The sequence below is a fragment of the Cuculus canorus genome, chromosome 3, assembly GCF_017976375.1.
Source record: "Cuculus canorus isolate bCucCan1 chromosome 3, bCucCan1.pri, whole genome shotgun sequence".
NCBI classification, from domain to species: domain Eukaryota; kingdom Metazoa; phylum Chordata; class Aves; order Cuculiformes; family Cuculidae; genus Cuculus; species Cuculus canorus.
In genome coordinates, this window is record NC_071403.1 from 109,119,712 (window position 1) to 109,146,273 (window position 26,562).

The following is a 26,562-nucleotide window of genomic DNA, read 5'->3' on the forward strand; positions in this document are numbered from 1 at the left end:
ACTACAATGCTAGAATGTGCTGAGGTGGCCAAGGCAGCCAAGAGCATCCTGGCTTGGATCAGAAATGGTGTGGCCAGTAGGAGTGGGGGAGGGGATCATCCCTCTCTACTAGTGAGGCCACACCTCAAATACTGTGTTCAGTTTTGGGACCCTCACTACAAAAAGACATTGAGGTTCTCGACTGTGTCCAGAGGAGGGCAGTGAAGCTGGTGAAGGGGCTGGAGCACAAGTCTTACGAGCAGCTGAGGGAACTGGGGCGATTTAGTCTGGAGAAAAGGAGACTGGAGGGAGACCTTATTGCTCTCTACAACTGCCTGAAAGGAGGTTGTAGCAAGGTGGGTGCTGTTCTCTTCTCCCAAGTGACAAGGGATGAGAGGAAATGACCTCAAGTTGCAACAGGGGACAGTTAGATTGTGTATTAGGAAAAATAACTTCACTGAAAGAGTGGTGAAGCCCTGGCACAGGTTGCCCAGGGCGGTGGTGGAGTCACCATTCCTGGAGGTGTTCAGAAAGCATGCAGATGTGGCACTTTAGGACATGGTTTAGTAGCTGTGGTGGTGTTGGGCTAAAAGAGCTTAGAAGTATTTCCCAACCTCAATGATTCTATGGGTCTAATTCAGTGCACCAACTACTATTTTTTCTCTACCTGTTTTGCTGGGATATAGTTACTTAAACTGTAAACATTTATGTCATGGTCCACTCATAAGCGGATGCGTGATCGTTCTTTTCAGCTATGATCTCGGAGTGCAAAAAGAAAGCAAAGCAATAATTCAACAAGTCAAGGGAGTTAAATTTCAATCCAAACAGGAACTTTATTAATTGTGCCTGTAAAGCGGCTTGCGATAGAGGGAGAATAAGGAAAAGGATGGGGAGAAAAGGGAAGGAAAAAGGGGTTTATAGCTACCACCATGGGTCCACAGACATGTGGCGTCTCGAGGGTCCCAGTCCAGAAGGTGTTCCTCTGCCTCTGTCTTTGATCGATGTGATCTCATGTTGGGGAAGATCTTTGAAGTTCAGCTGCTCCAGAGCTGTCTTTTATGCTAGTCAATACACCTGGTTCCTCCTTGCAAACTCCACCTGGCAGGCCACACATGCCAAGAGAGGAGTGAATGGGCGTGGTCAGCTTCGGAGGCAGGTTTTCTTCCCTTGAGCGCGCGGTGGTGGTCGACTTGGGGTCCCCGATGAAGGCTAGTAGTCATCATCACCTTGAACCCTGGATGAACCTGTCCCTGTGCATGCTCTGGTGGGGTATGGGTCCGTGGTAAGTCCCATCATTAATTTTCCTGTTTTGCTTCATGGATCTTTCACAATAGTAGGGACTTGGAGACAGGTACAAAGTATTTGTTCTCTACCAGCTTTGACTGTTATCGTAAGGCCTGCATCTGTGGTTTCTGAGGCTTAGCACCTGATGGGAAATACTGAGATAGAAATCGATCCTTTGACCGACCCTTACAATCCATTAGGTGCTAAACCCCTTTGAAAAATAGTAATTTCTAGCTGGATCTTTTCAGTTCAAACAAGCTGAAGCAGCTCCCATGCTGAGCTGGATTACATCCAGCCCCCTGGGAAAAAAGTTTTGTAAGAAAAACTTAGATTCATGTTGCTCAGGCCCATGGCAAAGCTACAGTTTTTCACAGGACCTTGCTCCTCCCAGCAAGAGCAAGGGCTTCAAGGGTACTTTAGTAGCTACTTTAGAGGCTTCAGATCTTACTGAAATAGATCAAAGATAAAAATGAAACCATGACACTACAAGTATGAAACTGGAATAGCTTTATTGACATTCAGAGGTGTAACACAACCAGTTCAGAGACAGCTTCGGATTTAAACATTCCTACAAAAAAGGTTCTAAAAACCATTTTAGAAAAAGAAACCAAACCCCTTGTGTCTAGCATGAAGTCACAGAATGTTAAAAATATCACAACACAATAAATACACCTGGCCTTTCCGAGAGCCAGGAGCCATGTTAGCCCAGAGGTTAAAAGAGTTTCAGGCCAGGAGGAAAGTGGAGGATGCTGGTGGAACAGCAGAGGCAGGAGGGAAAGTGGATTCCTAAGGACTGTTCTTCCTTCCTGCACTCTCACCCCTACCAACCCCAGTCTGTCCCAAGTGGAAACACCACCTTCTCTGCCTGCCATGGTTTATTCTTTGTTCTGTCTCCTGGTTGACAAAACTGCCAGCTAGCTCTGGAGAGACCCTCCCAGCTCCTGTGCTAATACTAGGCTAGACTGAGTGAACCATTCGTCATGTAAGAAGAACCAGCTTTGCAGACGGGAGTGGTTTGATAAGAGTCCCAGCTCAGCTAAAACCCAGTTTCTGACCTGGTTTCCCCCCCCTATCCCCTTGTAAACTGCAGTATAAACCCACCCCTCCTACCCCACCACGCAATTCTCTGAGAAGTACCAGACCAGGTAAAAACACGGGCTACTGTCACCTCCGCAGCAACAGGGTGAGGAGATCCCTTTTGGTTTGCAGGTGCTTCAGATATTGGTCCAGGTTTTGTGTAGCCCGCACTGGCCATGTTCTAGTCTACAGAAGCATGGTAAAACAAAAATAATAATAAAAAACCCCTCTATCCTGCTCCCCCTGAGAGATGTCCAAGAAAGGCTGGCACAAAGTAAGCACCTTCCATTTGGCTCCGGGTAGAACAAGCTGTGTGATCATACACATACCTCTCTGTGTATATATATGACAGTGTCTTACACCTTAGAAAGGCTGATCTCGAGGGAGATCCTAGAGCACTCCCAGGCTTCCTGGCACACAGCCCTCAGCCCAAGGCTCAGCATCCTAGAGGGAAATGGACTCATCAGCATACCAGTTCACTAGGGCTAAGTCCCAGTAGGCAGGAGAGGAGTGTCGGATGCATTACCTACAAAGCCTGTCTCCTAGCACCCAAAGGAAGGTTGGGATAGCCTCTTTTCCCATGGCGGACTACTCTGCTTTTTTCATTAATTATAAACCCCAAGGGATGAAGAAGTGGAGCAAGAGTGACCCAAGGCTACAGGATGACCAAGCTTTACCTAACAGAGTCTATGGGCTCAGCTCCCACCTCACAGAGAAGCAGAGGTCTAAAGATGTTCATCCAATGAAGGGGAGGGAAAGGAATCAGGGAAAGCTTAACAGACTGGTTCAAATGCCACCGCAGACCCCATCCCAGCAGGGAGGAGAAAGGAACAGGACCTGTCGGGCTTTATTCAGATGAATGCTTGGAGAGGCGATGAGAAGGAGAATCTAATGTGTTTGCTATGAGGAGAGACAAAATTTAAGGTAAGGGAGATGGTTGTAGGATCCCAGTCTCAGGGCTCAAAGAGCGCAGTGAGGCCCTCTCCATCCTCATTTTCTAGCACATCTGCCTCCAATGATGGCTTCACCTTTTTGAAGAGCGAAGGGAGGTTCCGGATATGAACTTCCTTGCGAAACTGCTCTCCGAGGGACTTCTGCAGAGGACAGACAGGCAGGCATCAGTCATTACTGCTTTCATAGCCCTGTTCAGCTCGGTGCAGCCTCCTGGCAGATCAGAGGCTGACCCCAGATACTGAGCAACCCCTTGGCCTGGACCCGATGCGTGCACCTTGGGGATCTCAGGCCTGGTCCTTCCCAAGTGCCAGGGCATTGAGGTAACCACCGGCACACCAGCTCCCCAGCTTCTAACTCAATACACCAGACTCCAAGGCCACCAACCTCAGAGAAGCCCAGCGCCCACCTAGCGGCTTCACTCAAACATTTTAACACCCTGTTCCCCCAGGCACCCTCGTGCAAGGTACCCCTCTGCCTCTCAGTGCTGGGAGCGCTGCTCAGTCGGTGCTGCCAACCCCGCTGTACCTCCAGGTTGGAGAGACAGAACAAACACCGAGGACACGTGGCAACAGGTTTCCTGTCTGGGAAGGGAGGGTGGTTGGCAGCCCCACCAATTCAACAGGGTATATGGGTGGAAGGAAACTGGTTCCTTTTGCTCCAGGATATCACCTACCCCAATGCAACCTGCAATAAGGCGCTTGAAATGATCCTTCCGACGCTTGTCTGCCACCTTCTGCAGTGTTGGGTTGAGAAGCTTTGAATCAAACTGCTCCAAAGAGTCCCTCTGGATCTCTGGGACCTGCTCCATCACTGCCTTCAGCTCAGCGTAGCGAGGGCGCTGGAGGGAGAAGTACAGTTAACACAGCTCTTCTAGAGAAGCAGCCCTGCCCTCCTTGGAGGACCATTAGCTCCTCTGCTCCTACCCAAGAGGGCATGGGATTAGTTTTCTATTACTCCCTGGTCTGCCTTGCCATCCAGACAAAGAACAGAGTTTCTCACCAGGGCCTCGTAGATCTGGAAAGCCAGGTGGACAAGAGCTGCCATGCAGCCATCGTGCTGCCCATGTATCTGTAATCCATTCAGCACACTTATGAAAAACCAGGACACAGCATCAGGCAGAAGGTTTCCTGGAAGCACCTAGGGAAGAGGCACTGTCAGCACAGAAGTGGGATACTGATACAAGACTGCCTTTCTGCAGCAGCTTAGTCTTCCTGAGAGAAAAGGTGCTCAGGCTGTAGCAGCCACTCTTCTCACTATATTATGAGCTTTCTCTCCCAGCCCTGACAAAACTGATCCCTTCTTCCTCCCACAGGTACCTGTTTGAGCAGCGGCCAGCAAAGCTGTGTTGTGGTTCTTTGGCAGGACAAGGTGTCCTTCCAGGAGAGGGATATGTAGGCAGTGATCAGCAGTGCAGTGCAAACATCCTGAAAGGGAGTTAGAGAGGGGAACTAGTCAGAGGAACTACTTCTCATCCAGGGTTCAAACCTGAAGGGAGCCAGGAAGCAGGCACTCTGCAGGAGCAATTTAGAGCTATCTTCTGAGAATTCTCCAGCTGAAGGTGCTCAAAGGTACCCAGCGTGCATTATCATAGCCATGAGGAACCGATATAAAGGAAACCTGCTCCCTTCATCTCCCCTGGGAAGTCTCTGGAGCACCCATGGACTCCCATCAGCTGCTACTATCAAGTCACTGCAAAAGCTTCTGCAACAGCTTCTGACACATCCACAGGAGAGGAGGAGTACAGAGGTATCAGGATGAAGGTACTTCTGCACAGTGGGTTGTGTTAACACTCGGGCTCCTGTGCCAGCTCTGGTGGCTTTTACAGAAGGAAAAAAAAAAAAAAGCTACTGGGTAAAGTTCTTCCTTGCGAAGGCTGGAGCCCAGGATGGAGGCAGAGCCAGAAAACGTGGCACCTTGTGGGCTGAAGATCTGACTCTGTTGCTGCATGTTATACTGGATCCTAACCCCCATCTGCTCTGCGCTTCTGCAACCATAACAAGGTTCTTAAACACATATGTTCTCCAGAGAAGGTGGTCACACTGGGGAATGCTCCAGCAGCCCAGATCTCTGTAGCAGCATCTGGCCACAACAGTGACAAAGAGGAGAGAGAGGGTGGTGGAAGTGAGAGTATGCGCTCTTACCTCCTGCTTCATCAGACACTTCCCGAGCTCAGTGAGCTCCGCGCTGGCAGGGGGAGTCACCTCCGTGGCCATCGCCTCATCATCTGCAGAGGAGACAAAAGGTAGCACTGTGAACAAGGCCTCCCAAGGACAGAGGGAGACAGAGGGAGGCACAGCGAGAACTAAGCTGGGAGCAGGAGACAGCACACAGAATCAGTATGCTGGCACAGCTTGCCAGAACCTCTCTCTCCAAAAAGAAAGCACTCACCCTTGTTAGGGCAGGAGGGGCACCCAACTAGCTACCTCCAGCTCTCAGGAAGACCATGCACATCCTCCTTTTCTCCTCAGCCCTCTTCTTGGTACATTAAGGATCAGGTGTTCCATCATACTATTTGTGAGCCCTACAGCATGTTTGTTCCTAGGCTAGACCAGGTTTCTCTGTGACCCAACACAGCTGAAGGCTTCTTACCAAACTTATACCCCCGGCACAGAACTTCCAGAAACAGGCCAGCCTCTCCCTAAAGATACGCACGAAGAAATGGGAAAAGTGCATGTATACACCAAGGGCAGGAAAGGCAAAGGTAGGCATTTACTCACCATCTGCATCTACAGCAGCAGTAGTGTTATGTTCAACGCCTTTCTTAGAAACACAGCAAACAGCTGCAAAAACAGTTGCAGGTCAGAGGAGCAGAAAAGGGAAGATGCTACTTCAGAACACACAGAGATTATCCTACAGACTCTGAGGGACTCAGCTCATTCTGGCTCCCCAGCTCTTACACAGTATTTGAAAGATCTGAAAACCCAGTATAGAAGTATACTGTGCTGTCTGGAAGGCTGAGAACCCCCCGGCACCCACAGGATCCTCCCACAGTGGAACCTGCTGCTTCAAACTACTGAGAACCAGGAACACACAGAACCATTTGAAGCCTATAACCTCAGAAGAGCTGCAACTTGTGGCAAAAAGGCCAATCAAGGAAGGAGATAGAGGGTTGAGGAGCTGCAATCTCTATGCAGAGTCAGTTTTCCCAGCACCTCTGCTCAAAGCCACACTGGCAAAAATATGAGAAAGGGAACACAATGGAGATGGCCTGAGGGGAGGGGTCTTCCCTTCTCTCTGGCTAGAGACACAGCAATTGCCATCAACAGAAGTGCTCTATGCTCAGGTTGTCCACAAGTCAATGTCCCATTGTTGGGTTCCAGGGCACAAAAAGGGACAACCCAGATTCCAAAGGAGTACTGGGCTTCTTACAATGACATTGCCAAAACCATGGAGCACTAAACAAAATAAAGAAAAAACTATTCCAAATATTTTTAATTGATGTCTTACTATGTTTTAGCTAAGATTTTGGCAGGGTTAACCATCTCACATCTGAGATTATGTTAAATACTACTGGCCATTACAGTTTTACTGCACATTGGAAACTCCTGTTGTTCTCTCCAGGGCAAACTTCCCAAATATCCCAGGGGACCTGACTTGATATCACTTACTGATAAGATCCATGACTTCTCGGGTCAGCAGCCTCACCAGCTGTTCCTCAAGCATCTCCTGAGACTCAGGGTTGTCATCTACAGCATCATCCTCACTGAGGAGAACAGGTTTTAGTGTGAAGGGAGCCAATGTCTTAATTTCCTCTGCCCAAGCACAGGCAGTGAGTCACCATCAGGGTAAACACAGTGCTGGCAGGGCTGCTCCCTGAGTGAGGAGGACCCACGTAAAATACCATCCCACTCCCTGCTTCCCCCTTTCAGTACTCATATCAAAGGGAGAAACCTTACCAGAGCATGCTTCGCTGGTTGATCACTTGCCATTTCTGAGACAACCTCTGTTCAAGACAAAAGGGAAGATTCAATACCTTCCTAAGAAGCCACAGTGGACACAACGTGCAAAGGCCCAAGCAACAGCTGCTGATAGAAGCACAAGCGCTTTAAATACAGCTCTCATGCCAAGCCCCACTTTGAACGGAACTGCTACCAACTGTGCTGAAGGTGCTGTGGCTGTGCTGGTTGAAGGGATCTGAGCGAGCTGTCAGGAAAATGAGGGGACACAGGGAAAAGAACCCACAAAAATTCTCTCAGGGCTGCAGGTTGAGGAGCTGATATCCACAGGCGTAAATTCACAGCAAGGGGTGCTGTGCAACAGCCAGGGGTTCAACACACTTCAAAAGCCCCCCTAAATAGCATCAAAATCATTAAGCACTGAGGCTCTGCCCTTGTCTCTGCTGGGTCTGGAGAGACAGAAGATCTCACACGTCGCTGCCAGCTTCTACAGGGAATCTGGGGTGCCAAGGAACAGGCATCAAACAAGTTGTTTTCTTACCACGTGTAGGTAGGTAAAGAGTGGTCCCAGCATGGGGCAGACAAGAGTTTCATAGTATTCTGGAGGGCAGGAGAGTACCAAGGGCTTCACAAACACACCTGCACAGACCAGTTAAGGAAGAGACCCAGTGCATACAGCCAGCTGCTAGAGAGACTGCAGAGCATTCCCCAAACCAGCCCACTGCACGGGGAGGCCAAGAGAAAGACACCTCAAAGCTCATCTTCCCACAGCCCTGAATTAACATGTGGCATCTCTACACAGCAAGAGCATGAGGCATTCAGCCTCTTCCTCTGACGGCTCAGCTGAGAAAGCTGAGGGTGTTTAGCACCCATTTCCTAGCTGTAAGACCAAAGGCCCAGCCCTGGCAAGTGAGCTGGGAACCCCAGATGGTCTCCCCACACAAGTACAAAGTCTAGTCAGGCATCCTACTGCCAAGCTCTGACACTATTCAAGACCCCTAGTCCCCCTGAAAGGCACTATCCAACTCATGTTGCCTCCAAGACCCAACAAATCCTCTGCACTCTTTCTGACCCCATGCAGTGCTGTTTCCGCTCACGCCCTCCTAGGATTACACCTTACCCTCACCAGGCATTTACCTCCCCAATCACCATTCTTTGGTTTGGCCATACTGGAAACAATGCTAGGAAGGCACCAGGTTTTCAATCTACATGCTCAAAGCCTCCTTAGCTGGCCTGAGACAGCGATGGAAGGATACGGAGCATGGGACGCAGTCTGTAATCAGGAATGTTGTTGAGGTTGATGAAAGCTGAGCTGAGGAGCTGGGTGGCAAGACTGTCAACTGTGTAGAAATCCTGTTGCATGGAAGGGCCTGCATTTCCCAAGATGTGGAAACTTCAACAAAAAAAAAGTTAGTTGCAACTCTGGCCTGCAAAGGCCAGAAGGCAAACCATGCCTCTGGCCTGCAAAGGCCGGAAGAACAATGAGATTAGATAGTTGCCATCTTCTTAAACAAAAACTATACAGGAATTTTAGCACAGTATTTTTTTTTTTTTGGGGGGGGGGGTAGTACCTGCAGCAGGACAATGAATTAAGCCTTTAAGCACTAAAATACACTCTCAAGTGCTGATATACCCTAACGTACAATTAAAAGTGGCAGACACACAAACTAGGTCAGAATATCAGATAAGTGCTCCTGTGATTACCTAACTGCGAAAGAGCTAAAAGCAGATCCACATTTTGAGGTAATTTTCCAGTGACTGTGTTCCATGTGTATGTGGGTAGGTTACAACACCGACTATAGCTCACCACTGCAACTCTTACTTGTATATTACAGATTCATAGAATGGTTTAGTTTGGAAGGGACCTTAAAGACCATTCGGTTCCACCCCCCCTGCCATGGAGAGGGACACCTTGCACCAGACCAGGCTGCTCAAGGCCCCGTCCAACCTGGCCTTGAACACTTCCAGGGAGCGGCCATCCATAACTCCTCTGGACAACCTGTTTCAGCATCTCACCACCCTCATCATGAAGAATTTCTTCCTAATGTCCAATCTAAATCTTCCCCTTCCAATTTAAATCCATTCCTCCTCATCCAATCACTACATGCCCTTGTAAAAAGTCCCTCCCCAGCTTTCTTGTAGCCCCCTTCAGGTACTGGAAGGTTGATAAAAGGTCTCCTTGGAGCCTTCTCTTCTCCAGGCTGAACAACCCCAACTCTCTCAGCCTGTCCTCATAGCAGAGGAGAGCCCTCTGGTCGTCTTTGTGGTCCTCCTCTGGACCCATTCCAACAGTTCCATATCCTTCTTATGTTGGGGATTCCAGAACTAGACACAGTACTCCAGGTGGGGTCTCATGAGAAATACAGCTCACAAGAAAAGTCTAACTTTGGAAGAAGTCAGCACCAAGTAACACTCTACTGCTCCAGCTATGCAATGCTTGACTGTGTGGGGGATATCTGCTGGTCTTACCAGTTGTCGTAGAGGGTACAAAAGAAGCCCTGCATCCTTTCTAAGACCGTTTTGTAAACAGGAGAATCATAAAGCTCCAGCAGAGGCTGAGGGAGACCTGTGGGAAAGAATAAGCATCAGCTGTATTAATGAGAGCACAGTGCACCTTCAGAACATGCCAGACAGGCCTTAGCCAGCCTCACCACAGTACTTGGCAACATCAACATGCAGACAAATGGAAAAAGTGCAGCAATCCTGAGGCAGCACCTCCCTTCGGAGGTCTATCAAGTTCAGGGCAGTTGTACCCAGAACAGAGGTGTTTCCACTAAGGTTGTTATAGCTCCGTCATTTCTCCACAGCAAAACTTAAAGGAGCTATTAGAACCGAGTCGGAAGCAAAACTGACAGTTGTATAGCTTCTCCAACAGCCCATGCCTTCAGTTTTGTATTTCTCTCTGTCAGGACACAAGCTGCTGCTGAAACATGATATTAAAGTTTTAGAACAGAGATCAAGGCCCTAATGTTTTATGTGTAGTGATTCCCACACAGAGAGTTTACAGGTCATAGAAACCAGGTAAAGGAGGCCCCTCCTCATTTTACAGTTAAGAAATGAAGATAAAGACAAAGAAACTTCCCTGAAATATTTCACTGTCTGTCAGAACCTGAGATTAAACTCCAATTTCCAGAGTCATGGTCCACACTTTATCCACAAAGCCACCCACTTCCATTTGGCTGAAAAAGGTTGTGTTCACAAGCTCAACTGTTTTAAGGAGGTTCCAGAAGCTTCTTTATAATATATTGTCTGGAAACAAATGACAGGGCCAAAATGCAGGACTTGCCTCTTGCCCTCCAGGACATGTCTCTGCACCAGCACTTAGGGATCCTGTTGAGCACTAATTCTGCTCAAAGGCAGACAATAACAGTGCCCACAGTCTCTCCAGCCTGAAATGTCATGTTGCAGAAACCACCACCCAGGTGGGATAAGCAGTTTGGTAGGGTACCCTTCAATTCATGCAGAAGAAACAAATTTTTCTGAGACCAATAATTGATATAATTTCTTCATTTCAGCAGGTTCAAATCATAGCTGAGCTGCAAATAACTATGACAAAGCTGGCACTTCAGCCCCTCTTCACTTCCACTGCTATAGAAGGATCACTACCACAAATACTCCGGAAAATCTGCCCCATGTATTCTTCCTGAAGACAAGCCCCTTACCTAGGATGGCATTCTTCTCAACCTCCAGCATGTCTAAGGCCTTTGCAAATGTTTCCCCCAGCCTAGCCACCATCTCTGGTGTGTAGAGATTGTTGTGAGTCCTGAAACAGAAGAACACTTGGTTTATACTCGTGTGGCTCAACCCCTTTTGCCCTTGACAGTTGGATCCTCTCCTTCAGCTTGTGAACAGCTCCTCTGAGGCAGATGATGAGGAAGGTGAGACCAAGCACGTGTGCATGGGATCCCCCTTCCCCACCTGCAAAAATACTGGGGAAGCTGACCAGACATGGAGTGACTCCACCTCATGTCCTGAATCTCCTGGCTGCCCCTTCCAACTTATTTCAGTTCACCCCACCCCCTGCAAGCACTGCCAGTGAAACCTCCCAGCGATCCTCTAGTCGATGCTGGCAACAGCTTATTAGCTTGGCCAAAGGGATCAGAGAATGTGTTTTAAAACTAACAAGACATGGATTCTGAAATCTCAAAAGATCTTCTGCACCTAAGGCCCCTGCAGAGGGAGGGGCTGTTTCAGCTCCAAAATGCACACACTGCCCTCCAGGGATGGGTCACAGTCCCCAGAATGGCAGGCGGCATTGGAGGGACTCTAGGGAGAACATCAGTCCAATCAGATGTTACTTGTGGCAGACGCATCCAGCTGGGAACAACTCCGTGTCATCAGGAGGCGGCCACAGTCAGCTCTCCGCGAGGGACACCAGTTCAGCCGTGGGCGGCTGGTTCTTGCCATTCAGGCCCAAATGGGTCCCCTCTTAGGCAGGGTACTGACACTCAGAGCTGGACGCAGCAGGGGGTGTCTCTCTCACCTACCTCTCTCCTTTGAGACCTCAGACCTCCACTCTGGGTGTCGCCAGCTGCACACAGCACAAATCCTGCAGCCTCCTCCAAAACTGCAATGCCATTGTACCTGCTGCTAGAGGTGATCAAGGGCAACTCAGTATCTCCCCCTAGAGCAGCATTTCCCAAAGCACGGGGGTACATGGGAACGGCTGGGGGAAGGGAGCGTGGGCAGACCTCAATATGTTCTCCAGAGTCTCAGCTTTCACTCATGTCTTAATGTTTGTTGTTTTTTTTTTTTAATTTGGTTTGGTTTTTTTTTTAAGGTCTCTGTTCACAATCCTGGCAACCCCGATGCAGTGACATCTGCCTGAGTTTGCACAGAGCCTGAATTAGCTCTGAAATGGCAACCATCTCATTTCTCTCTGCAAGTGTTAAATACTTCCCTGCCCACTGCATGTGAGAAAGGCAAGTATGTAAGTTTGATTAAAAAAGAGCTACACAAATGACTTCTTAATGACTCATCTCTCATTCTGGGCTGGATCTAACACCATGCAACAGGCCTCAAAGTGGGCATAAGCTGGTTTTACTTTCTCAAGAGGGGCTAAATAGCAGCCCAACTGCTGCAAAAGTTGGATAATGCTGTTCCACTGACTCAAAATAATTGCATTTCCGCTTGAGGCTATCTTGAAAGGTAGCTACTAAAATTATCTCTTCTTGTATGTCTCCTGCCCGCTCCATGCCAATGTTGGCTTTGCCTCATGTTGGGCAGAAGGGCAGTGCGGCGAACCCAAGAACTGTGGTAGTGTGGGTGTAAACCTTGGAATTCCACTACCCTAACCCCAGCAGGATGAGTCAGTTGATACCCTGAAGCTGCAGCCAAGGTCCTTAGTTGTTTCAGAGTCCTAGAAGCATCATCTTCTCAAGTTTGACAGTTGGGAAGGCAGATGATCACTCGCAGGCTGATCTCCCTTAATACTTTACCAAGGTCCCAGTGATAATGGAGAGAAAATGGCTAATTGGCTGCTCCTCATGGGACTTAAAAAAGCATCCAACAGTCCTCATACATGATGAAGATGTAGCCCCTAGCATGTTCCAGCTGAGACTCTTAGCAGTGAGCAGCTCTCCTGGGCATCCCACACACAGGAGAACGTGGGGAAAAAAAATTCAAGAGACATTTATGCTCTAGAGAAGACAAGCAAAGCACATGGCAGGACTTGAAGGAGTATATTTTCAGTGATGGTCACAGCTCCGCTGGAAAGCGTGTCTGATGCCTAGAAAGACGGGCTTGAAGATCAGAAGAGGAGTCCTAAAGGACAGCCCATGCTTGAAGAATCTTGACCTAAAGCTGGACCCGTCTACACTGAAAATGCCTACAGCACCCATGTCTGTACAACAGTTCTTTTACCAGCATTAATGCCTTGGTAATGTCAGCATCTCATCAAGAGGAGTTCCAAAAAAGCCTTTGTCTATGCATAGCTGAGTCTGACCAGTCCATCTGTAACAAAACATGAGCAAATCCCAGAACAATAAAGGTGCTGTGCCAATGAGCTCAAGCAGCTACTGACTCTGGAAATGTGCCTTTATCTAAAGACAGAGATTGGGATTCGGGTTTAAATTCAGAAGAGAACAAGCCAGAAGCCAGAAAGCACCTAGATGAAATGAGGTACTACAGAGGACATGAGAGTCATCACTCAAAAAGCTGCAAGCAGCAATTAACAAAGCAACCTCAAAACCATTCAGTAAATACAGCTACCAAGACAGAGACAAACATGGGTAGGCACAAAAAGATAGGCTGGCAGAGAAAACAACAGACTGTTTATGCCACTCAAAACCACCTTATTTTTCCTTGTTACCTGGATCCCCTCTCACTCCTCTCGCTCTTCGGTCTCATTCATGACCTGCTTTCAAGCGACTTACTCGGGCAAAGACCCAATGCATTAGCTTCTGTCTGCAAACACAGCAGAATGGCACACAGCATCCAGAGAGCACTAAACCCAACTGCTCTGCCTACAAAACACCCTTTTTTGGCATATTGGTGCCTGACCTGGCATTCAATTCAGCTGCACAGTAGGATCTCTGCTGCTGCTATTTGCAGATCTGCTCACATGGTTGCCAACACAATCTGTGAGGACTTCCACATCTGCTTCCTGCATAAGCCCATGAGCAACACTGGACCTTGTTTATCCCCACAGAAAGCTTCCTAACTGGCACAGAGCTAAGAGAATCATCCACTCCCAAGCAGTAATGCAAGTACGTTCCTGAAGGTATCTTCAACACAGGCAGCTTTCCTGCCAGCCAGCCTTCCTCATATACCCATACCTCCTGCCTGATGACAGGCTGCTACAAATTCCATATTCTCTTGTGTAATCCATATTAAAGAGGGCCTGAGGAAGCAGTACATTGAAAAGTTACCCAAAGCCAGGAAAAGAAACACATCAGAAGCTCCATAGCACAAGTTCTGACTTCTCCAGAAAGACAAAAGCATCACCAACATTTGCACTGAATAACTATGAGCTTGCGATTGTTACACAGAGGCCTCTACATCCAGCAGAAGACAGGAAAGGTATGAACTGGAGGATCTACTGCTCTTAATACATCAGTCATTGGTTCTTGTTGGAGGATCTGGCCTTACGAATAGCCTGGAGTGAAGTATAGGCTGCTCCTGTGGATGTTACTACGACGTGCTGAGAGAAGATTCTGGTCTGCAGGGGAGATGCTCGAACAATACAGACACATTATCTCAAAACAAAGCCAGGAAGCCTCTTCCTTCATGTAGATTAGGAAGCACTGCCAATAGAACATAGCTCATGCATTTTCCTGGAGATGGTAAACAAATAGGCATACGATTTCTACTTCTTTACAGGTAGTGATAGAGTTTGACAATAGTTTCACAAGCTTGTTGTAAGAGAAATCTCAAGTGTTTTTGATAATGGACAAGTTCCGGCAAGAACGGCGATCACACAAGCAAAAAGTCTGTTTGCTGCAGCCTTTTCAGACCTTGGGAACTGGTTTAGTTGATCTCCCACAATATGAAGCATGTTCCAGGCTCTGGAAGAAATGGCATGTTGCTACTTCTGCTCGGGCAACTCTATCCAACCTCTCCCAAAAGCTCATTGATGGGATCTTCAGCCTTCCAGGATAAAAGGCAAAAGCACTTCAAGCACAGTTCCACAGACATACCAATATGGTTCAACCCTGCTCCCTGGTCAAAGTACCACCTGCTGTGCTACTGAGCGCTCTGCGAGGAGAAGCACATGCTTGTCCTATCAGTCCAGCATGTTACTGTCCTAAGCTCGGTGACTACTAAACATACCTGACTAGACAGAGCTTGAATAATAGGAACCCCTTACTCACAGACCTGGGAGCTGAATAATCTAAGTGGATCTGATGACGCTTTTTCCCAACAGGCTCCTGCCAAGGACAGAGCCTCATATTTTCAAGTACATAACATCTAGCATTATCTCACAAAATCACCCCAGAAGCCTGGCAAAATCCCAGTGTCAGCAGTTACCCTGAGGCAGATTCCTCCTTTATAATTCTGGGAACTGTGTTATTTGGGATTCCTTTTTTCTGCCTTTTCTTGCTCCCTTCTCCAGCTGCCCCAGACGTACACAACACCAGTGATGTGCAGAGACGCACTGCAAGGTAGCAACAGCCTGAGAGTATGCATCTAATGATTTCAATAGCAGACAGTGCTTCAGGAAGCTGGTGTTCGTGTGCAGGAAAACCAGCTTAATTTGACACCGAAGAGAGAAGAACGCAAACAGGATGCGATGAGAGCTGGGACTGCCCTGGTGGTGACTGGAGAGGTGGCCTTGTTGGGGCTGAGGGCAGAGCAGAGAAGTTAGTCGAGAAACGATTAACTGTGTGGCAGATTTATAGCAGTGGAGATGGGGGAGGCAACCCCAGCCCAAGCTTCCACTGGTTTTGATGGACTCTTGTAGGCCAGGCCAGCGAACATTCAGAAGGCTCCAGTTTCCCCAGTGCCATTCCCCACTGTGATCAGTCAGGAACAGTACTTGGGCACCTGCACCAGCCTGTGTTCCCACTGGCTTCACTGGCAGAACATGCTCTGACCATTCCATGTATTTATCACAGTTTGGCTTTCAGAGGTTCTTAAGTCAACATAAATGATTTCAAGTCAACTTGACCCACCTTATAAGAGCAAGTAAATTGTCAAGAAGCTTCAGGACCTGCTCAGTGCAGGGATTACGGTACATTGGAGTTCCACTGGGCATGTATCCCACCAAGAATCCTCCAGCTTTCGCCTCTTCCGCAGCAGCAGGCCACCGAGCTCGTTTCACAACTCCCAGAATGGTGTACACACAAAAACTTATCTGCAGCAAGAGATGGGGAGTGTTTCTCAGCCAGAGCACAACCTGAATAAACAGGCTTTCAGAGAACACCATCATCATCCTTTCTCAAAGGGAAAACTCTACAGTGAGCCTAATCTGGTGACAGACACCAACTTTGGTGGGTTTGCTGCCAAGAAAATGCAGCAAATGATCATGCTGCATTCCTTCATCTCCAGTGACCCTTGGCTATGGCAGAATGGCCTAGGAACTCGCTACTGGACAAAGCATCAATGCATACAGTCTAATGGGTACGCAAACAACCAGGTAGGTTGCCTTCTAGAAGGGTATACACAATCAGTTCCTCATCTCCTTCATGTGCTGAGATGATGTAGAGACCTATGATGACACAGTGGTCAACGTGCATTAGCCTCAAATCACAAGTACAGCTCTTTGGACTGCATTTCAGTGTCTTCTACAGACTTGGAGACAGCAACTCCATTTGCAGTCTGTCCAAGAAGTGAAGACATTTCACTAACAACTTGAACAACACATATGAATTTTAATCCTATTCCGTGCCACAGTCTCAGCGTGATGCTTTCAATACTACCTTGTTCAAAAACCACAGTTCACTGCACCATATTTCCCAAATCATGGAAACCAACTGCTTCTCCAAAACCACACTCTGCTACACAAAGACTAGGGAATAGTGTGCTTCACTCTGCTCAACAATCTGGTATTGCATGGCCTACATGCTCATCATTGTAGCTGTAAGAGGGAAAGGCCAGTCTGCTATTCTGCAATCAGAAAGCCCTACTCATCTGTACCCTAAAGAAGACCATTATCAGCAGCAATCTGGTATGTAAACACATCAGGAACAGGGAATGGAAGGAGGCAAGTCCCATCTGACTAAGGATTACACCTCTCCTGGTAATGATACTCACTCTAGAGCGGTTCAGGCCACTAGGATCTTCCAAGCCTGGATCAGCAATTTTGTTGTCTGCACCCACATAGGAGATAAAGGCTTCAGGATCTGAGAGGACTCTGGCAGCAGCAAAAGACAGCAACTGGGATTATTGTTTGCACATGGAATTTGAGCAGAGCTTTGCATTGGCAATAAACATCTTAACAAATACAGAGTAGGCTAGAGACTAGCTAGTGCTCCACACTGTATGTTGGAACGTGTTAAAAAGCAGCAGAGATTTGTGCACTCTCCGAATGTTCTCCTGGGCCATGGGGACCTAAAATCTCTCATTAAAAAAGCCCTGCTGGGAAAACTCTTGTGAATGCCCAGCTGCCCAGGGCTGCCGGACACCTTAGTGTTAGTAAGGAGCATGCAGCTTCCTAACTTTTCCTGGAGATAAGCAAAGAATTCTTTTATTTCTCATTTTCTGCAAATTCTTTGAGCATGCTGGGAAGTGTTCCTCTATCACCTTAAACAAGTTGCTAACAGCATTTCTGTTTCCAAACTGCAGGAAATCACAATGACTGCCCAGAGCACAGGAGGTCATAAGGCACTCCACCACCCTCATTTGCTTCGCATATTCCCTTATTAGGCACAACATCACCTCTGTAAGGCCTCCAGGTCAAAGCTCAGAAAAATAAGCCATACCTCTGCATCTCTGGGGAGAGCCATAAGCCAGCAACGGGAGCCATGAGCTCCTCCAGGAAAGCTTTTTGCCGCTCATAGTCCTTGAACTGGTTGCTGATGAGGACGAGGGCCTCCATAAGAGCACACTTCTCCATCTGCGTCAGAAGTAGTTCATTCGAAAGCAGCTGCTTCACATGGTTGTACAGCATATCAAAGTTTGGCTAGAAAACACATCCAAGTGGAAAAGCATTATACATTTGGTGTGGAGAAGGGAGAGAGAGTGGTGGGGTGTACTGTACTATGTGGAACAGCTGGAGTAGCATGTCTAGCTACATTTTCTTTACACAGCCATCTCCTCAGTTTCAAGTTTCGCTGAATGTTCAGTCTAAATGAACCTCTTTTCTTCTCTACTCCTCTATCATCATCCAGCATCCAGTTTAGTTTAGCCTCCAAAATGACGAAGATAAGCCTCTTCTAGGCAGTCATATCCCTTAGAGCAGTGTCACACCTCAGAACAGTTCTGGTGCTTTTATCACAGAAGTACCTCACTTCTTTGGCTCTCAAGTGCCAGAATTAGGACTCTTCCATCTTTTTGCAGACAACTAGGTTAATAACGATTCATAAGGTTATCACTATCTCAACAGGAATGGTGGAGTTTCTTCCCTACACACTCTACAGTTGCAACTATGTCATCTCGTTACTTTTTATCAGCACGAGCAACCATACACTAGGGTCAGCAAATCATCTGAAAGCATTTTGGGGCAGCTGTGGGCCTTTGGCTCTTCCAGTGAGGGTATCTGGCTGGCCATGGGAAAGACAGTGTTGTAGTTCAAAGACCAGTAGAGCAGGACAAAGACAAACCTACTAGTTCTTAGCAGCTATTGCAGAATGCAGACCGGAACCCGTAAATTACCTTAATCAGCACCCTAAAAACATGTCTTTGTTTAAACTAGCAATGTCCTGTGGTGCTCCCATAACCCTGGAGCCACTCCACACAAACACTGCTAAAGAAAGGAGCTCAGAGCTCCGCATTGTTGCATGCAAGCTGTTTAGTTCAGCAAATCCATACAAAACACTGGCTCATAGATATTAAATGTGCTTGTTTTTTCTAGTCTCCTCAAGCTAATACAGAAAACAAATGCTCTCCTCTTGTTCCTACATTCTGTTAAGTAGCAGAAGAAAGTCTAAAGATTAGTCATTGCTAGCATCTTCACCTGAGGAATCAATTGAGAACATCACAACTGGCAAAATGGAAATTCAGCCAATATTCCCATAAAATGAATCTAGGGCTGCTTTCCCATAAAAAGAATCTAGGGCTGCTTGTAACCTCCTCATCCCTTTTGCATTTAACTCATCACCTTTTCACATAACTCATCACTTTACAATTCACCTCTTCAGGCAGAAAATTTCTAGGGGGCAGGCAGGGAAGACGGGAGGTGCAGGGAATAAAACACTTTGCCATTTGCACAGCATGACTGTTTCTTGGGAGAAAAACAGAGGCTGTAGCCAAGAAAGCTCAAAATCCCACAAAATCCAGCTGAAATTCAGGCAAGACCCTTCATGATAAGAGTTGAATTTACGTACCAGGACAAGCTGAGGGTAATCCCGACACATCTTTATGATTGAGGAGCACGCATGCCTTCTCACATTCTTCACTGCTCGAGTTCTAGGAGCCTGGACAGACATAACAAACTTCAATGCAACAAAAAAAAGTTCAGACAAATGCAGGGCACCTTCAGGAAACAAATGCATTATATACAGTTTTCTGCACTGTTGAGTACAGATCAAAAAAAGCATCCCCCCACCCCAAACAATCATGCAACAACCAAATGTCCTTTGGTGCAATACACTACCCAAGAAGCCCATGTTGGAACAAGCTGCGCTCAAAGAGAAAGGATGCTATGGATCTTACTCACTAATTCAAGATTCCAAGAACTCCCTAGGCAGCTGGCAGCTTTACAGCCATTCTTCACAGCCACGTGCACCCAATACTGAAGAGTACCCACCTACAGCTAATGAAGGCATCTCACTCTCAGGAAGGCCAACATAGACTTTGAGACTAAGGGCACTGGCTTAGACCACACCTGTGGCCTTCCAAGTTTAAGAGCCAAAGCCTGTTAGGCTTAAAACTAGATCAGTTATGTCTAGACTTCCCAGCGCTTTTCAGGAGCAGAACTATACTTGAGAAATCTAGTACAGTGGAGGCTTCAGACTGAGCATGCTCTCAAACAGAATATGATTTGACTCAACTGATATAGCTCATTAGTAGAGAATAATTCAGACATACCTTACTTTCTTCTACAACTTCAAAGGTAACTGAAGCAAACAGCTGTGAGAAAAGGGAGGAAAAATCCAAAACTTCATGTCACTTGTTAATATTTAGCACTCACATATTTTTTGAGCTCAAGAAACAGATCATAAGATGTTGGTGCAATCTCATTAAAGTCAGTGAAGAACCCCTGACTAAGTTGACAGATAAATCATCAGCATAGTGAGGCCTTGAAATAAAACACTGATTACTGGCCAGAGCATGCATTTAATGTTAAGATTTAAGACTAGGAAATCCAAAATTTGTGTTGTTTGACATTGTTTCTTCTTAAACAAGATTCAATCTCATTTTTTCCCATCTTTAACATGAAGGATAGTCCTTCCACAACAGGAACACCAAGACGATTAACTCCTGCAGTTTAGTACAATGGCCTTGCACCACAAAAAGCCTACCTGATCTTAGCATGGTCTGCAAGTACCTACCTTGGAAAGTACTTGCTGTAGGTATTCTGGTCGGTAAGTTACAAACGGGAAGAGCGCAGAGACATTGGTGAGCACACAGGACAGGATGAGAGGATCCTTTGTTTCAAAATTAAGAACAAGCTGCAGCAGATCTATGCCATCATTCACTGGGATTTCCTACAGAGGCAGGAAAGAGAAAGCAGAAGGAAAGAAAAACGGAGACAACATTCAGCCTAAAGTCTAGGCCACAGAGCTGCTGCTATCATATCAAGCCTCTCAAATGAACACAGCTATTCTCAAACCAGAAAGAAGCCAGCAGAAACCTCAGTTTAACTGCATACTGTGTGCACTTGCTGAGGGAAAAAGAACAGCAGCATTGCTGCGGCTGGTAGGCCAGTGTTGAGATGTTAGTCTCAAACCTTCATACTATTGCTTGAACCTCTAGGAAAGGTAATTTTCCTCTCTCTCTGTTTGGCTTTCAATTCTCCTTTTGACATGTCCAATAGATTCCATGCTTAACCAACTCTATCAACCCATATAACTATTTTACTGTGATGAACTAAAGTGCATGAGCAGCCTAATCTAATAAAAAAAAAATGTCGGTCTACATCAGCCTGAGAAAAGAATGCTTTCCTTCTGATTTGCCTGCTGTCGAACAAAAAGCAAATTGCTTCTGATCTATTCCCTGAGCATGAGCTTCTCTCATTTAGTTAAAACTAAATCTAATCAGGGGATGATTAAAAAGATTAAACTCAGGACGTTTCCACTTAAGCGGCCCTCTTCTCTTTTAGCAAGATGCTATGTCAAAGCATGGGACCTAGGTGCTCTCCTGTGATGTCTCATAGAATAGTGTCAAGAACCAAGACATGCCTGAGAGAGCAAACTGGTAGGAGTTTGGTCCCATCTAAGAAAGGGTCACTACTCCTCCTGAGAATCACACACCAAACAATCTGGCCTTCTGCATAGAGGCAACCCATCACCATAAACTTTTCAAGGACAACATAGATGAAAAAACCCACTCATCAACCCAAAACAAACCAAGAGAGCTGGCAAGAGCATCTGGTACACATACATCTTTATCCAAGGTTCGAAACATCTGGCTGATGACGCTCTCCGAGAAGAAGGTCATGGCATCCCACTGCACAAAGGATGGAGAGAAGACGGAACAGAGACCTTCGCCCGTCTTAGCTGAAAGGAAAAGAACACTGGAGCTCTCACCATGCTCCTCCCTGCACAACACTAGGCTGATAAGCTCCCACCCCGCAACATCTTAGCACTTGTAAGTATTGTGGTCACACAGCTCTCCTTGCAGATACTTGGCAGGGATGCACCAGAGCAATTAAGGTACTCCTGTGTGATTTGCCCCATTCAGGTGAAGGCTCCGAAGACCTAAGTCTGATCTTGAAGATACTAGAGGGAGCAACACCAATACATCACAGAAGAGAAAAGAAAACAAGGGAGATCACAGGCTGAAAACACATCACTGCTGGCAAGACTACCCTTGGTGTGACTTCGCAGAGCACCAAGTGACCTTCCTTCACAGAAGGAAAGCAAGGTGACTGACAGAGGGATTTGACAGACAGGCAGAACTTCCCTGCAAAAAAAAATTATAAGTTATGGAGAAAACAAGGCCCAAATTGTAAAACCGTATCAGCAGGACAACAGCATCTGTTCTGTAGAGAGGAGGGGGAGGAAAAGGAGGAGTCAGGGGCTTTACCTATTCCACAGGTAGACTGGCAAACATTTACTTTTGGAGTAGGGTAGGTTTGATTTGATTTTGCTTTTAACTTGCAAAGACCTTAAAAGCCTAATATTGAGCCATAGCTCTCCATTAAAAAAAGAGAAAATAGGGCTGATGGCAAATTCCGCATGTGTGTCAGGCATCATTCCTGATAGAGTGGCAATAGAGGAGAAACCACTCTGCCTGACAGGTCTTCAGGAAAAGTTTCGTCTTGGCTTGAATTCAAAACCAAAACCCACATGCCAATTTTTTTTCAGATAACTTACAGTTCATGGGTCCAGGATCAACAGGCGCTGTGAGCTGGTACCTCAGCCATTCTCCAGCCATTTGGAAGCCAGTTCGAGGGTCTAGACGACAAGCCATCCTCATCACCTCTCCTTGCTGGGCTCGGAAAGCTGCACCGAAAAATCAGATGCCATGCAACAACAAGGTGATACTACAAATGCTCCCTTCCTCAAAGCTCCCCTGCAGCTCTGCAGACCTGGGAACATTATGGACTGCTGCTCTTGCAATAGCTGTGCAGTGAGCTCAGACATACAGTCAGTAAACCAGGCATAACAGGATGGGCAATTTTTGAAGCAATGTTAAAAAATGATGGATTAACATAAAAAGAAGTGCAATTAAAATGCAATATGGATTATTAATATCTATGCTAAACCCAGTTTTACTACAATTAAGCTTCTGTTTTTCATATTAAAAAGTCTTGGAACTATACGTTTGCTGCTTACAAAGCAACTTTTGATACTGAGGTCAAAAACCAGCATTAGATAACTATCACTTCCTTGAGCTAAACACACTTCTTCCAGATTATTCAACTTAAGCCAGTTCAGATTCTAGGCCAACAAAATAATAATTAAAAAAAACCAAACACAAAACCCCCAAAATCTTGTTTTAATTTTCAAAGAGATGAAAAGCAAAGTGCAGAACAAGAATTTCCTTTATTCCAAAATATTCTAGTACATGATCATGCAAAAGAATCAGCTCTGCTGACTAATGATACAACTTGCATTGTTAAAAAAAGTTGTTTTATCAAGTAATTTTACTTTGTGTTCCAAATCAGTTTTATTTCCTTGTATACGTAATACCTTCAATATCACTTAACTCCCTAAAACTATCTCAAATTCCGGCCTTGTGCATTTAGCTACTTTTTGATTTCCACCCAAATATAATTATTACAGTAAGTAAAATATTATAGGCAATAAAAAAATGCAACACTTAAATATTAAAAACTAATTGTAAAAGGTAAGAATTTAAGTAATTTATTAAGAATATCCTCTCCACCACCAAGTGAGTATCAAACAAACTACACCAGCCTGTGAGAACCAACCTCACTTTTGGGAAGTAAAATACAAAAACAAAGAAAAAATTAAATTCTTAACACTCAGTGTTCCCCACCTGCTGGTTTAGGACCATGATTAGACTTGGCTATTTTAATTGCTCAACTTTGGCTATTGGTATTGAATCAGAAGCTTCTTAGTGGAGCCAGGGCAGATTTTCTTTCTGGAATGACACGCCAGGTGTTTCATAAGCTGCCTTCCTCTCCTAACCTGAGCAGGACTCCAGGCTGTTCCACTTCCTCCTCCAGGTGACCAAAATGCACTTTTCTTTGACACTTGGTAGCAAAGACTACTAGGCCACCTACCTGGCCAGCAAGTAAAAGAATATCAAAGAGTAAGGAAAATGAAACACCTCAGCTGCCAAAGGAGAATTCTGAATTAATTTTGATCCAAGCTGAAAGAGTCAAGACACAAATGGAAGTCACCAAGTCAACACAGTAGGCTCCAAGCTCAGCCAGCAACTGCAAGTGAGCGGAAAAGCACAGATAACAACTTCCACACAGGCTGATGACAACTTACAGTTGAAGAAGGCATTGAAGTCCTCATCACTGTCAAAATCAAAGCGGGAGTATTCACAGCTGGCGCTGTCTGTTTTAGAGGGAAAGCCCACCTGGAGACAAAGCAGACAAGATTGGGAAGGAAGAAAAGTCATCCTTCCCAGCTAGCACCAGCTTCAAGGAGATGAATACTGAAAGCAAGGACCAGAGAGTAACATGTTCAGATAGAGCTGTTTGCTCAGCAGTCTGGAAGTGATGTATGTGGCAGACACAATAAAAATGTAGTTTCTGCCCCAAGATCCACAGGCCATGCTCACCCAAGCACTTTCTCACACCTATCTGGCCACAGTTCCAACATACCTTCACTAGGTTGGTCATAGATGCACGGAGATACTTGGGAATCATAGCCAGCAACAAGGGGTCGCGAGACAGAATTTCATGTCGAAAGAGGGCTCCCCACGTGATCTGGGTGGACGAGCGCAGAAACTGGGGGAAGAAGAGGGAAAAGTGGGGAACAGAGAAGGATTTCAGTACTGGAATCTCCATTGCTAACATTGAGTGTTGCTAGCAGAAGGCAACAGCAAGTTACACTGACTACTTGGTTGAGTCCAAGCCACCTTGCAGGCTCAACCGAAATGTCCAGAAGGCCACAAATCTCTAAGTAAATATTAGGGCTGATGGCAAATTCTGCATCTCTGTGTCAGGTACTGTTTCTAAAGGAGTGGTAATGGAGGAGAGACCATTCTGCCTTACAGGTCTTCTGCTGAAATGGAGAGTCTGGAAAGCAATATTTGGCAGCTGAAGTTCTGCAGTCTTCTATAGATTAGTTCAATTACACATTCACACATTCTTACAAAGACACACATGAGACTTTCAGTCCTTTACATACCTGGCTGGGATGGGTTGTGAAGGCTAAAAATGAGTCAAGGTATTTTCCAAAGTTGGCTGGTGTTTCCACATCAGAATCTGAGCCCTATTAGGAAGACAAACAATTTCAGACAAAATACTAAGTATATGCCACACTGGGCTCTCAAGTGGTATGCCTCTGGGTAAAGCAGGAGCACTACCTCCAAGGCCACAGACTGCAAAGGAGTGGAGAGAAAATGACTTAAAAAATGAGGTTTTTTTTCAAAAGCAGTATAGCCTGAGGAGTAACAAATTCTGCTGACCAGCCTGGTGGAGGTGGAGACAGCGCTGTCCTCACTCAAGAGAAAAAGGGGACATCTCAGGAGTCCCATTAAAACCAATTCATAACTGCTGGTGTTGCTCGCATGAGTCACAATTCTACTCCGATTGGATCAAGTCTACCCAGCAGCACCAAGGTGGAGCAATTCTCAAATGCACACTGCAGAATTTCACAAGCAAACATACCCAGATGATTTCACTCTCATTCCCTCAAATGTTTCCTGCATTTAACATATGGACACCCTTTATCAATACCTTTCTGAGAAGTCTGTAAGGAAAGTAAGTTTTATTTGGACCCATAAATTCAATGATTTGCTGCTGCTCACTAACCATAATACAACCTGGTGCCCTCAAAATCCCTGTTCTGGAGCTGTACAGCTCAGTGCTGCCTCTCCCAACCGAATCTGGATGAAAGGACTCGAATCGCCATCTTATTACTTCATTACGAACTAACAGCTCCCACTGCCTAAAAGCAACTGAAGTCACTGGAAGTAATAACACACCCTTTGTTTGCTGTCCATTCTCCTTAGGGACAAATTCTCAAAGGGTGGGTTTTTTTCCTCTTTCTCTCCCTGTGAGAATTTAGCCAGCATAGGCTGGCTGCCTGAGCCTACCCATGAACAGCATTTTTCAGCAAGCTTGCCTTCCTCACTGTAGAAGCACTGCACTGAAAACATGGAGCAGAGATTCAGCAGCAAAGCATCAGTATGCATCCTCATCTCACCATTGACACAAAGCATCAGCAGGATGAACAGCAGGAACAAAAGCTGTTTCTTCCCTCAGCTTGAGAGACTCTTGGTAGAAGAACAAACAATTATACTCTGAGTTATTTTTAATACAGAAAATGAAAAAGCTTCCAACACAGGAGTAATTTCTGAAGTAGTTTTTCTGTGCGATAGACAGAAAGAAACTTGACCAATTTTCAAGAAAGCTTCATCGTTTTACAGAGGTTACAAGAGATAATTTTTGATGACAGCAGCAGCCTGGAATCAGTATGGTCCCTCCATTCTACATTCCTATAACTTGGCAGTTACCCCACTTGCAAGCAGAGCCATTTTTCCCTTTTCCAAACGTGTGGAGAGAAGCCCAGTCCTGCCTTAGATCAGAGTTGCCTCACCCCCAGCCCTAAAAACCAGCCTTGCCAGAGTTGCTACTCTGGAATAATAAGTAGAGACTTACTAGCAATGCACATAGCTGGCTGCCCAAAGCGCACAAAACTTGGCAAAGTCTCTTCAAGAAAACATAGTGCTTCTCCACTAGGCCTCCTCCATCTGCTGTCCTGGGAATGAAGGGAGGGGGAAAAATGGGATCACAGTTACTCATGCAGTAGGTAACAGGCATAATGCTATCTATCTTGCAGATAAAAAGAAGACTAGAGCAATTTGGTTTTATTGCAGTGGGATTTTCTTTGCTACTATCAAGAAGAAGCACTGCTTTGTCAGCACCTAAAACCTCTGAAATTGCCTCTCTGAAAGAGCCCCTTTAGATCAATTTCAAGCTAAAAGAGAAAGCTAGGGAAGCTGTAACGTTAACACCACTTTT

At 46.1% G+C, this 26,562-nt stretch overlaps 1 protein-coding gene across 4 annotated transcripts in view; it reads right to left on the bottom strand.

Moving 5' to 3' along the window:
* Positions 1-1,755: 1,755 nt before the first annotated feature.
* Positions 1,756-26,562, bottom strand: part of XPO5 (exportin 5) — a 31,209-nt gene continuing 6,402 nt past the window's right edge. For 2 of the 4 annotated variants that reach the window (XM_054062402.1, XM_054062400.1), the window contains 24 exons: positions 26,200-26,299; positions 24,725-24,808; positions 24,196-24,321; positions 23,858-23,948; positions 22,268-22,396; positions 21,333-21,448; positions 20,282-20,437; positions 19,818-19,859; positions 19,115-19,204; positions 17,552-17,751; positions 16,884-16,983; positions 15,803-15,984; positions 10,853-10,953; positions 9,660-9,756; positions 8,447-8,583; positions 7,732-7,829; positions 7,191-7,237; positions 6,903-6,997; positions 6,012-6,074; positions 5,436-5,518; positions 4,611-4,718; positions 4,294-4,431; positions 3,968-4,132; positions 1,756-3,434 (listed from right to left, as the gene is read on the bottom strand). In XM_054062402.1, the coding sequence (XP_053918377.1) occupies positions 3,294-3,434; positions 3,968-4,132; positions 4,294-4,431; positions 4,611-4,718; positions 5,436-5,518; positions 6,012-6,074; positions 6,903-6,997; positions 7,191-7,237; positions 7,732-7,829; positions 8,447-8,583; positions 9,660-9,756; positions 10,853-10,953; positions 15,803-15,984; positions 16,884-16,983; positions 17,552-17,751; positions 19,115-19,204; positions 19,818-19,859; positions 20,282-20,437; positions 21,333-21,448; positions 22,268-22,396; positions 23,858-23,948; positions 24,196-24,321; positions 24,725-24,808; positions 26,200-26,299 (2,689 nt within the window). In that variant the 3' untranslated portion in view covers positions 1,756-3,293. Of the gene's footprint in view, positions 3,435-3,967; positions 4,133-4,293; positions 4,432-4,610; positions 4,719-5,435; positions 5,519-6,011; positions 6,075-6,902; positions 6,998-7,190; positions 7,238-7,731; positions 7,830-8,446; positions 8,584-9,659; positions 9,757-10,852; positions 10,954-15,802; positions 15,985-16,883; positions 16,984-17,551; positions 17,752-19,114; positions 19,223-19,817; positions 19,860-20,281; positions 20,438-21,332; positions 21,449-22,267; positions 22,397-23,857; positions 23,949-24,195; positions 24,322-24,724; positions 24,809-26,199; positions 26,300-26,562 lie in introns of all 4 variants that reach the window. The other 2 variants (XM_054062401.1, XM_054062399.1) reach the window with 1 other exon arrangement.